The 12,518-nt window shown below is 50.6% G+C and overlaps 1 protein-coding gene across 3 annotated transcripts in view; it reads right to left on the reverse strand.

The window, feature by feature from the left end:
- Positions 1-12,518, reverse strand: part of LOC128919561 (rho GTPase-activating protein 25-like) — a 51,046-nt gene that overhangs the window by 5,781 nt on the left and 32,747 nt on the right. For 2 of the 3 annotated variants that reach the window (XM_054224879.1, XM_054224881.1), the window contains 7 exons: positions 10,699-10,892; positions 8,402-8,489; positions 7,854-7,973; positions 5,035-5,242; positions 2,430-2,562; positions 1,359-1,432; positions 647-768 (listed from right to left, as the gene is read on the reverse strand). In XM_054224879.1, the coding sequence (XP_054080854.1) occupies positions 647-768; positions 1,359-1,432; positions 2,430-2,562; positions 5,035-5,242; positions 7,854-7,973; positions 8,402-8,489; positions 10,699-10,892 (939 nt within the window). Of the gene's footprint in view, positions 1-646; positions 769-1,358; positions 1,433-2,429; positions 2,563-5,034; positions 5,243-7,853; positions 7,974-8,401; positions 8,490-10,295; positions 10,365-10,698; positions 10,893-12,518 lie in introns of all 3 variants that reach the window. The other variant, XM_054224880.1, reaches the window with a different exon arrangement.

A 12,518-nucleotide genomic window follows, 5' to 3' on the forward strand; every position in this document is an offset into this window, starting at 1 on the left:
ACAAGGAGCACGATGATAAAACCAAATAAGCGGAGGGATTTTTATAACACCCCAGAATAGCAGGAGCGGACTATGGAGCCACCAAGATGGGGGTCTGCTCGGCTGCACCAAGCCACAAATTGTGCTGCTTTGCCTCGACAAGTGAACACCAGGTGTCAGTTATACGAACAGCCAAATGACTATCATCTGGACCATTTGCATGTGATGTCTGCAGAGCAGAGCAATCTTTGGCCTTGAAACACTTCTTCTGCTAGTTCTGCTGCGTCTGTCCTTGCCCACGGGATTACAGTTTGGCTCAGTTAAACAGTAATGTCTTTGAGTTTCCTTTGTTTTGCTAAGAAGAATTTTACACCTTCCTGCTCTAAGCAAAAGAAAGATGACTTCACTGAACTCCTGAACTGTTTGAAATCTATGGAGGGAACACACAGAGGAACTCCTAAGGGGTTTTTGTCACCATAAACACATTTATAGCCTAACAAACACGTGGTTTTATTCTATCCTGCTGTACTTACTGTGCCCAGGCATGTGTCTGGCTTATATCCATGGGTCTACTGTAGAAAATTTTTAATTTCAAGATTGTGGATGCAACTGAGTATTTCAGCATATCAGGTGCTCCTATGCCAATTATTCCAGGAGTCCCTTTTACCTCTCATAATAATTGCAGGATCCTCTATCTTGGGTCTGATGAGGTTCACTCCGATGACTGTTGCCAGGTTATCCACACTCATCTTGTTGATGCTAGAGTTCAACTGTATTTCGTGTAGAAACCTGCCAGAATCCAAGGGCAAATATTTCAAGTCAGTGAAGAAAGACTGCAAAAAGCCTTACACACCCACTGGTATAAAATCCTGATTAATCCATCCAGCTCTTCCTCTAAGTCCCAAGGACAGGAACATATAGTTGCCTTATAACTATGAACTGGAGCTGGGTCTTGTCGGTGTCAGTAGAAAAACCACCACGTGATGAGCTGCTCACCCCCCAGAAAAAAAAAAACAAAAACAAAAAGGAAGGGGAAAACCCCATCTAATAATTAATAACAGGAGAAAAATCACCCAGAGGGGGTGAAACCCAACAGTCTTGTTGCACAAGGCTTTGTCTAGAAAAGCTACGCTTGATTTTAATTCTCAGGGATTCATAAGTGAGTTTTAGGGTAGGTATTTATGCTCAGACATTGTCAAGGTGTTTATCCCTCTGGCTGAAATTCTCCCTTTACAAAAGTCAGGATCTGGTGCCTCGAGGGGAACCAAAACACGGCTTAAGAGGTCTCCCATGAGAGGAGTCAGCCTTAGCCTTTGGGATCGTATTTCTACTCACCAACACCAAACCTGAGCCGTTTATACCTTATGCAGAGGACTGACCTGCAGATATAGCTGAGGAGGTTGTAATTGTCTCTGGGAAGGAGGGATAGTTGCTTCAGGAGTTCCTGATGGCCCTAAATGCAAGTTAAGAAATATCTCTATAAAGATTCACGGATATATACGGACTCAAGAGTGGCTCTTAGTCACTCCATCCATCCCTGAATGGTCTCACCTCCTGGCATTTGCTCATCTTGGAAATTACATTTCTCTGGCAGATCAGCCATGGACAAGGAGAAGGTTTTGTACGGTTCTCAGCAAGGGGAGGCAGCCCCTTGCCCAGCATCGCTGCTGCCACAGCAGCAAAGGAAAGAGCAGGGTCCCCTCCAGCCCCGCACGTGTGTGATGAGCTCTTTGGAAAGAGCTGGTCGTGCCTGAACTCTTTCCATTTCTTGTATATCAACATTTAGGTCATTTTTAACCCCAAAGATCCTGAAGTGAAACAACCCACGAGCGGTATTTGCCCTTGAAATACGGGGCTGGACACTGCAGGTCACAGAGCTCATGCTACCGAGGGTATCTGCCTTATTTTTTTGTGTATAGGAACAGCATCCGTGAGTGAGTTTTCTTGCGGGGGGGGGGGGGGGGGGGGGGGGGGGGGGCTTCTGTTTCGCCAAAATATATCGTTAGGAAAAGACAGTTCCAGTCTGTTTCTCACTTCTCCCTCTCCCAAATCCCCACTTCCTTCCTTGCTCTCACCCAGAGCCCTCCGCCGGCGCCGCTCTCAGCTCGGGCTGAGGGAGGCTGCAGGAGGTCGTGTTTCCTTCCTCTCTTGGTTTTCACACTCGCTGTGTGCCGCAAGGGCTCAATGAAAAGAGGTGCAGAGCAGCTCTTACCTCTGCTCCAGAAATTTAAGCTTCAAAATGGATAAACCCATGTTGTCAACTTGGGAAACCCCATTGGCTTTGGGAGATTTTCTCTTTTTCATTTCCCCCCACCCCCAAGATTTCGAAGCTCAGTAATTACACACCTTGTAATTACCCGCTCCATATGCACCCAGCATCTCCAGCTCACAAAGCCCCGGCACTGAAACACAGCTGAAGGCCAGAAGGAGAGAAACGAATGCATCTCTACCTTTTTCTCATCCGCATCCAGCGCCTGACCGCACAGCAGAAAATCCTCGTACTGCATCCAGGGTACAACCGGCTCGGGGAGCTCCCGCAGGTAGAGTTTGAACAGAGAGGCCACAGTGTGCACATCCGTGTCCCTGCAACGCGCAAAGAGACACCCCCGTGAAACTCGCACCCGGCTGGTGAGCAAACCCTTCCCCGCGCCGGGGCCATGAGATTCTATTTTAGCTCTGTGTGTAGATGCAGGAGACAGAGACAAATAAATAGGGAGGCCAAAACAAGCTGGGGGGAATCCATAGGGCACCCCAAGCCAGGGAACGGCCCTGGCTGGCAGAAAAATGAATGCTTGGTGGAGATTTTCCCCACCGTTGGGCTGGCAGGTCCCCAGCGTTCATTCCTGGGCTGAGCCTTCCCCGCCTGCGTTGGACTCCTGGGGGTTTGCATGCAAATATTGTCTGGTGTTCACGTATTTGGCAGGCACTCCCCACTCTGTGTGGAGCTGGCGAAGCTTGCCTGGGGTTTTTAAGATTAGCAGCAATTACTGAAGATGTTCTGCCGGGACAGATGTTTGCAGCTTTGCATACCATATAGTTTACATTATGTCAAAAGGACACTGTCAAGATCGTAAGCCTCTAATTTGACCTACCTTGAAGTCGCTAAACTGTTATAAACTTCTAGCAAAAATCCCCCAGGTCATTTATTTTTAGGATTGGTCGGGGTTTGTAAAATACTACTATTTTTAACAAACGCACGTAACCATAGAGGGTTTTGTTCACAGCTGTATTTTTGTAGGGCCTATCAATACACACCGTTAGGCATCCTGGATGCCTGGGCTGCAACGGCAGCTTTCTAATGCTCCCCACTTAGTCCTGCCGGCTTTGTGCACGCAAGCGTGCCTGGACAAACCCAGACAGGCTGCGAAGGTGGCACTGAAGGTCGAGCCAGCGTCTTGCAGCATTCAGATCACTGGCCCTCCTCCTCTCTGAGAAAACTGAAGTGCATGGGGTGTTGCAGTCACCCTGAGATCACCGCAGCGATGCTCATACCAAACAGGGTTAACACCACAGGGCGCTGGGAAAAGGGCCAAACTCCCTCGCCATGCCCGGCTGCAAAACACAGTTCTGAAAAAAAATAAAATAAAAACAAAGGCTTCACCTTCCTACGACCCCTGTGCAGGTTACAACAGGAAAGCTCTCAGCAGGACTCTGGCACACAGAAAGCAAGAAATATTCAGCTGCAAAACCAACAGCCGGATTGGCAACGCTTCCAGAGGCGCCGAGGCTCTGCCTTGCACAGCACAGGGATTATTTAGGTAAAAGCGCTGTGGTTTTTCCTAACAGAGCTGCACAAAGCTAATTAAAATAGGAAGAGTTTTGCAGTTAGGGACAGGCCTGTGAATACAGAGATGAGACCCCAGCACTCCGCTTAGGCAAACTGTTTTGCACAGAAGTCCAGGGAAGCTCCTGGTTTTGGGTGCTCCCCTCCCACAAGCACCCCAGATCTTGCTGGCGGCTCTCAGAGCTCAGGTGGTGCCATATGGGGTGGCTTCCTTGGATGGGGCATCCCCACAGCCAGCCTCAAGGCCCTTCATACACACAGAGCCGCCTGTGCGCTCCTTGGCTGTTATGGAGGACAGGGCAGGGCAGGAATTGAACCAAAAAGACTCATTTCCAGTGCCATGGAAAGGCAGGACCCACTTTCCCTTCATCCCAGCACAGAGGTCGTTGCTTTCCCCGGTGCAAACCATGGGGTAAAGCCCCAGAGCAGCCTGCACAAGTAAGCAGGGGACGCTGGGCAATGCTTTATGCAACCGGGGCCAAAAGCAAGGGGTTACATCTGACTTGGGGGTGGGGAGAGGTGGGAAACCTCTTCATAGAGACGATGAGGCACCTACCGGGGCAGCGGGTCTGTGCGCTATCAAGGGAGGGCTTTATAGAGAGATGCACCAGGGATTTACCTTTTTTTCTCTCATTTTGCATAGGGCCTGGGGAGGTAGCAGTAGCAAGTCTCTCTCTCCAAAGCCTCTCTGGGACCTACAGGCAGCTCTCTTGGCTTTAGGGAGTTTGCTGTTTCCTCTTAGCCCTGCCAAGGGAGGGGGTCAGGAGGATGCAGCCTTGCAGCAGCCAAAATCTCTCTCTCATCTCTATGTGGTGTTGTAGGGAAAAGGAACAGGAGGAAAATATCATGGCTATGGGCTGGCAGGGAAAGAAATCATTTCTACTGCATTAGGGCGTTCTCTGAGCTTATTTGTGATCCTCTACCTGCCCTCCTTTCTCTAAACCTCTAGCCTTGGCTGATGGGCTATGTAGGCTCTTCCCTTTACCTCCTTCCTTGGCTGCTCCTGCAAATGATAATTGCTGCATGGGGACAGGATTTTCCTAAATGCTTTGCTTTATTTCCATGTATCTCATCTCAGCACCCTCTGATTCTGCTTTTGCCTCCCTTGGGGGTTTCTGCGGAATCCTCTCTCCTTGCCAAGCCCTCCTGGAGGGTCCAAGTTTCCTGCAGGCACTGCTGGGGTCTCTGGGGAGGTTAGGCAAGCTGCTTTTTTCCCAGATTTTGGGGTGGATGAGACCTAGTTGAGTAGGAGAGGGGGAATCCAGCATTACCGGTCAAATGATGGCCTTTCCCCGGCATCGAACGCATCCCTGAGCTGTTTCACCAGGTTGTCTTGGCCAGGGAGGCGGAAGATGCCCTCCTCACTCACACCGTGCTCCCGGATGAACTCAGCGCACTTCTGCACCAGGATGGGGACCTGGTGCTGCCCAAATTTCTGCTCATAGGCCATGGTCTCTGCCAAGCGCTGGCCAAACACCGCTAGGGAAAGGACAGAGAGGTTAGAAGAGCCCAAAAGCTTTGCTAAAGGCGCATTATCTGCCAAAGTGCTTCAGGTGCAAATGTGACAGCAGTACCTGCTTGTTTGATAGCATAAGTGCCACAAGAAGTCCGCAAACTGGGGGAAAGCAGAACTTCTTCCAAAGAAATAATAGCAAAACGAAACCTTTTTCCTCCTCCAAATAATTAACAGTTCTCAAAATGATTCAAACCAAGGTCTTGGTTTTGGCCATGCTGCTCGCCTGCCTTGGAGCAGGGTGCTGGTACAAAGGGAGACAGGAACAGCAAAAAGGCCGATGCGAGGGTACAGGGAAAGGCAAGCTCATCACACAAACCTGAAGGATATAGAAAGCACGGGAGACCACCAAGAAATAAGAAAAGCAGCCTTGCAGAGGTTTGGGGCTGGAACTCTTACTGATTTAGTTGCTTTTCTTCCCCCTCCCCTCTCCTCACCCTCCAGAAACTGCCCTGGGCAAAGAGCAGCAGTATTTTGCACCAAGCGGTACCTTTCCTTCGGAGCAATGGCTTTTTCCTCCTGAACTCGCAACAAAAGATGAGCTCAAAGGCGGGAAGGCAGCAGCCTGCGTCCCAGCTCTTCCTCCTGGGAGCCTGAGGCATGGTAAGAGCAGACAAATTCCAACTCGAACTGGATCTGGGATATTAATGGCAAAGGGTCCTATGGTCCTTTACCATATTTTTGCCCCGGTAGTGCCTGTGATGTGTTCACCTCACGCTCTGAAGGCTGAAATAATTCCTGGGCATCTTCCAGATCAGGAAAATGCAAGTAAACACTCTCATCTGGAACCACAGGGCTTGTCAGCACCTGCCTGAGCATGGAGGTTTTTCATTTATGACTCACTCACGCTTTTAAATAATGAATATAAACCTGTCATTGTGCACAGTAAAAGCAAATAACTTCTTTTTTTTTTCTTTCCTTTCCTGACCCTCTGCTTTGGTAGCTGATAATGAATTTCTTATTTAACTGCAAGCTGGCAGATTTGTTCATTTGGGGATACCTCCCCAGGGCCAATGCGACGTCCGTGCCAGCCCACCCGGCAGGCGGCTGTCCTTGTCGGGTGGCAGCCAACCCTGCAAAACCCCTCTGAGATTTTGGAGATGCTTTTGCTGTTGCTTCCCGCTTTGCAGCTGCTCTGCTTTTTGGTGTGCAATAAGCTCACAACTAGCTGGGTGACGCAGGGCTGCCAAAGGTGGGCTCTTGCCAAAACCTCCACTGTGCAGGGGGTTACTTTAAAAGCATATGTTGCCTTAACTTGCATTGAGGCCAAAAACCTAAAGCGCGAAGTTTTGGGGTCTGTTAACCTGTGTATTGACATAAATGCAGCTCCGTGGTACCTGACTTCTCTGCTATCCTTAGGGCTCTCTGCACCACTATAAATTTACATTTTCTGTCATATAAGGTCACTTTATGTAGCTGGAAGAAACTGGCAGCCTCTGAAGTTTAAGCAAGGATCAGATGCAGAGTTGTTATTAAATATTAGACCCAGGTGGAGCAATGCCCTGAAAATTTCTGGCTCCTGCAATCCTAATTTCAGATGAGTAACGCTGCCTCCCCCAGGGCACAGCACGTTTCAGTGTGGAGGCAGAAAACACCAGGGCTGCGGGCAAAAACCAGCTGCATCGTCATTTAGGTGAAGCTTATCTGTGCCTGTGGCAGGGTCACGATGACAGAGCCCCAATTGGCACTGCCTGCTTGCTGGGATTTACATCAACACAGGAGCTATGGGAGACCAGAGCTCTGTCGTGCTTGTCTTATACAGCTGAAGGGCATGGACCCTGTAAAAAATAGAAATGGCGAGGGCAAAGTGCAGAGTGTGGGAGGAAAGGCTTAGGATGACCATCCAGGCTAGTGCTGTTTTGGAAGAGGGCTAAAGAGACTCCCGGCCCTGTTTCATTGGTGGATCTTGCTTATAGGAGTTCATCCTTATAGGAAAAGGTGCTGGAGTGACCTTTGCTGCTTCCTTTGCGGGCTTCACCTGCGGTGGCAAATTTACAGTGTGCTTCTCTCTGATTGATTCACGTTTTATACTTCCCCGACCACAATTTTGCAATGGCATAAATGCACGCCCGAGGGGGCTGGAGGCAAGGATCCTGTCGCCACAAGCCTTGCCTACGCGTGGGGAGGATGACTGCGTGGCCAAGACAGAGAAAATGGGGGAGAAGGGGGCTGGGCTGAACAAGAAAAGCTGGAAGAAAAGCAAATCAAGGACATCAGCAGGTGAAAGACGAGATTTTTCAACGCTTTATCCCTGAATATGAGTTGTTTTCAAGAACAACATTTTTGGGGTCAATAAGTCAGTGAGGAAGTTTGCAAAAGAGCCTGAAACCAGCTCAGAAATCTTCATTCATGCTTGGCTGCCATTTCCTTATCACTGCCCGTGTTTGCAGCAGACCCAGCACCACGGGGCCGGTCTAGGAGTGGATTTCTAAGACGTTACAAGTTACGGTCACAATACAGCTCCCTTTTCCAGTTTCATAGATTTACGAGTCCAGCTTTGAAATCCTCGCACAAAAGTACTGCAGAGCATGAGGCAGTAGGAAACCGCCTCTCCAAGAGCTCCCTGCCCCCCTTTACCTCCTGACGCCGACCCCAGCACTCGTCGGATGGATTTAACCCATTCCTCCATCTCAGACTGGGAATTGGCCATGAGCACGCAGGTGTCCTGCCCTGTCCGGTTCTGGTCTCCAGAGACCCCTGCAAAAAAAACATTTATTCATCATTTACAGACAGGATTGGAGGGGAAAAGACACATTCTTCTTGTTTTCTTGGCTAAATGCTTTTGGCTCCAAATTTCTGCATTAATGTCTATTTGACTGTGAAACGAAGCGACGCTCTTCTATTTCACCCGTGCTGAAGGTCTGCAAGAAAGGAACAGAAACTGCTTAACGTTGCAGCTTGGCAAGGCTTCTCAGCATGGGACATGGGCGCTGGCACGGGGCCTTCCTCCAGCCCTAACATGTGAATACTGAAAGCAAGACATTTGTTTTCATCTGCAACGCAGCGCTGTGGGGGCCTTGAAAAGAAGTGGGAGCAAAAGGGCTGCCAACATGACGTGCCCAAGTGATTTGGGCTGAACGGTCCAGCCCAAACGTGTGCAACGAAGAGGAGGGAAGCATCCTCACCTGGGATGATTTCGAAGATAAATTTTCCTCCTTCCTCTGGGTTGCTGGCCACCTCCTTGATGGTGCTTCCCTGGAGAGACAGGCAGCCCTAGGACGAAGCAGAGCAGGAGCTGCAGATACCCATGTCCCGTCCCTCCGAGGCTGACACTACCAGGATCAAAGTCCTTCTTTCAAACAGACCGTGGGAGCTGGTGACCTATATATAAATGTATGCTAAAAACGATTTTTCAAACAATAAGGCACACTTCTTCAATGCCAGTTTTTCTGATTAAGTGATTCTCAGAATGAGAAAACTGGTTATTTTGCTCTTTCTTTTTTTTCCTTCCTTCTTGTGTTTTTTTTTAACCCCTGTTGGGAGTGGGAGAAGAAAGTACAAAGGAGAGAGGACTTGGCAAAACACTGGAGCGTCCTCTTTCTGTTGCACTGGAGCAGGAAAACTGTTGCTTTAACACGGCACCACTTCAAACCAAAAAAACCCAAAGTTTGGAGGAGAGGAGTAGAGAAAAAGAAGAAAAAAGGAGGGAAAATGAAAAAAGCACAGTGGAAAACAGCCATTTCTTTCGCATTTTCCTTTCCCCAACCGTCGTGGTGAACATGGGCAGCTTGGTCCCCGCTGGAGAGGATGGGTGGGGAGCGGCCGAGGCGCGGGGGCTGCGCAGGCATGTGAGTCAGCACCGGCAGCCTCCCGGCGCAGGAAATGAGACTGTGCCACAGAAATGACGCTTCTCAGCGATTTCAGCCTCCTGAAAGCCATTGGGCTCCTGCAAGCAGTGGGGACCGTCGGTGTTCCAACAGCCTGAATTCCAGCTGTGTCAATCAGAATCGTTGACGGGATCAGAGGGGTTTGAAATGACCTGGGATGGTGCATCAGGGCCACTGCGAGAGCTGCCAGAAGTGCCATAAATAGCAATAAGCTTTTTGCAGAACTTTCTGTTTCTACAGAAACAGAACCAGGGAGACTGCTCTCCCCAGTCCCCCCTGAAACGGGGGAAAACCAGAAATGGGACCTAGATCCCACTGGACTCAGCCCTGTGCTTTCACCCCAAGGATTTACTGATTGCCTTCCCCTTATGAACCTTTTCTATCTTGAGATTAGTTTTGCTACCAGTAACAATTTATACAGAGACTGGCTTTTCCGGCAAAGGGGAGGACCTTTCCCTGAAATTTCTCAAAACAAGGAAAAGGCGGTGGATATTCAAAAAGTACATTACGGTAGGGAGAAAATGGTTGAAAACCTAAAAAGTTATCCATATAAATTGGGAAGACAACCTGATTTCTTCCTGGTGGGTGTACTACTATGCATACCCTGCGAAATGGTTTGTATGGGTGAGAGAGCGCGTGTTACAACGCGGAGAGGCTGAAGATGGGATGGTGCTGCCAGAGGGCTGCGGACCTCAGGCACTGGTGCAGCCATTTGAATCGTGCGCAAGTGGAGTGGGTGATCACACCCCTGTTTTGTGCAAAGGGGTGGGTGCACGTTGCGCTCTCCTGGGGATCTCAAAAAGCATCAGAACTGACAGGCAGCAGAGCGTTCGGCAGATTTCAAGCCTTTTCCCTTAGAGGAAAAGGCGGCGGGGCAGGTTTCCTCTGGCCACGCAGGGTGGACCCAGGGCAGCAGCACAAACTGCACCCGCACCACTGGGGCTTCTGCAAAGCCTGGGGCTGGGCCAGGGTGGGATACAGAGCCCGAGGCTGGGGAGAGAGAGAGAGATTCCCTTTCTTTATCCCCCCAGCTGCCCCCTCCTGCGGCAAGAGCTCCTAAGGAAGCAGCTGCCCTTCGCCGTCGTCTGTCCAGCCCACAGCCCTGCTGCGAGTTCTGTCTTGGGCAGATCCTCACACCCAGGCTGTGCTGAAAGTCCTGCTGGTTTTTTCCTAAAAGCGTCCTGTAAAATACCTTTCCTGCCAAGTGCATGGCTGAAACGTCTCTCAAAGCTTCCATCATCTTGTGCACCCGTTGCTGCACCTGCAATCACCAAAATGGTGGTGTACTGAGCTCTTTTTCTCCCCAGGCTTTTTCTGCTGTCTTGGAGAACGATAGCAACTTTCTAGTTGGTAACTGTTTGGTTTTTCCCAGCCCCCTGTTGCTTGTGCGCAGAGGGGCCAAGCCTCCAGCAGGGCTTGCAGGCACTTTAAGTGTGTAGATGATCCTGATGAGGATATCTCATCTCTGCTACTGCCCAGAGGCAGAAAACCTCTTTAATACCCTACTCCAGATCCATCCCAAATCATTTCCCTACGAACAAAGTTGCAAGAAGGGGGAGACTGAGGACCAGCAAAGCCCAGTGGCCTCATCCTACCTGTGGTTTGACATCGTCCTCATCCTTGTAGTAGTAAAGCTGCTGGCCCTTGAGCACGAAGTACCGCTGCTGCCAGTTCTTGACGATGGAGCGCTGCTTTTTCAGCCAGCCGATCTTCAGGGGCCGCTCTAGCGGGTTGGGGGAGGCGGGCCGGGCACCCACCGGCTCGCCACTCATCACGCTCTTGGAGCGGGCTGCCAAGGAAAGAGAGGGACGGGCTGTCAGGGACGCACGGGGACGAGCTGCCAGGAGACCCGCGTCCCCAGGGCCGATTTAAGCTACAAGAGCGAGAGCAGCTCTCTGCCCCTCTGGCTGTGCTGAGCAAACTGGCTAGAGTTTTTTATTAAAGGAAGTGGCTGCAGTATCTGTCAGTGTGTGCTTCCTTTTTCCTGCGTGGGAGTAATTGTCTTGCAAGTGAGAAGAAAATCATTAGCTTCTTTTTTTAATGGGAGCGTGTGTTTTTTTTATACCCACCCCAAACAGCCTGCAGCAGCGATAGCAGAATGACCCAGCCTGGCTTGAAAAAAAACTGTTTGGAAATGGCAGTTTTGCTCTGGGACAGACTTGCCTGATATTTCCAACGGGGCAGTTCTCACCCAGCGGGACTGGAAAGTCTCCAAGTGGGGGGAAAGCGCCAGTGTGGATTTACAAGCTGAGCAGAGCAGTGTCCCCTGTCTCCTCTTTGCATCGCGTAGACGAGTCCTGTGCCAGGGACCAGCAGCATGGCCCTGTGGCATCTCTAAATGCTTCCATGATAGTAAGTGCCTTGGGAGGGATTGTTTCCAGAAGGGACTTTTGCCTCCGGACCGGGCACTGCAGGACCCCAGTGCCAACCCAGCAGGGTAGAGTTAGCATTTATGGTCGCAGGGCAAAAATAACAACATGACTCCAGGGGAATTCAGCTTCGCTGGTGTCTGCACATGGTGATTTCCTGAGGTCTTGCGTCTCCCCTGCTAAAATGGAGCACCTGGCTGGGTCCTGGGGGTGAGGGCGGTGCAGGATTGGGGCCCCTGATCCCAGCAGCGTTTGCTGGCACAGGGCGTTCAGGCTGAGCCAGGGCTGTGAGGGAGGTGTTGGGCAATGTCGTGGGATGGGGGAAGCTGCGGCAGCTCCATATCTCTGCCCTCAGATGCCCGCTTTTCCCCTGAGCTGGTCAGCGGAGCAGCGAGTTGCAGTTAGATATGAGTGCCGATGAATCCTGGCGTGGACCTGAGTGCAAAGGACAAGCTTAAAAAAGGAGAAAATTAAAAATCACCCACCACTGCCTGGTGACGTTTGGGGCTGGAGGCATCTCACGCCTGAGCGGGTGCTCCCATTTCACAGACACCCACGGGGAGTGTGAGCCTACAAAACATTTTGCACTCAGAGCCAAGCGGTTACCAGTCGCTTCAGAGGTCGGGGGTGCTTCGGTTCAAGAGTGTGCCCAGCTTCCCCTCCCGAAATCCCCTGGAGCAAGAAACCCCGTTGTGTTTTGCCTTCATCCTTCTGAGCCAGGCTTGGGTAGGGCGCTCTGAGCTCACCTCTCCGTCCTTTCGCAGCACTGCAAAGCACTTCCCAAACACATCAAAAAGGATTGTGAGTCCAAAAATCAGCCTTCAGACTGCGGTGAGGATGCTGCTTATATCTCAATGTGCGCTGACGTGGGATGCCCCTTGCTTAGGATGTGGTTGTAATCAAGGACCTTTGAAAGGGATTTGCCAGCCAGCTCCCCTGAAAAATGCTGGTACTGGGGATTACCCTGATGCAAAAAACAAAATGGGGTTTCCAAATTGTACCTCGAGCCCCGGGCAGCTTCTTTGCTCTTTGCCAAAACATCCGTG

Source organism: Rissa tridactyla, chromosome 20 (genome assembly GCF_028500815.1).
Source record: "Rissa tridactyla isolate bRisTri1 chromosome 20, bRisTri1.patW.cur.20221130, whole genome shotgun sequence".
Classification (NCBI taxonomy): Eukaryota; Metazoa; Chordata; class Aves; order Charadriiformes; family Laridae; genus Rissa; species Rissa tridactyla.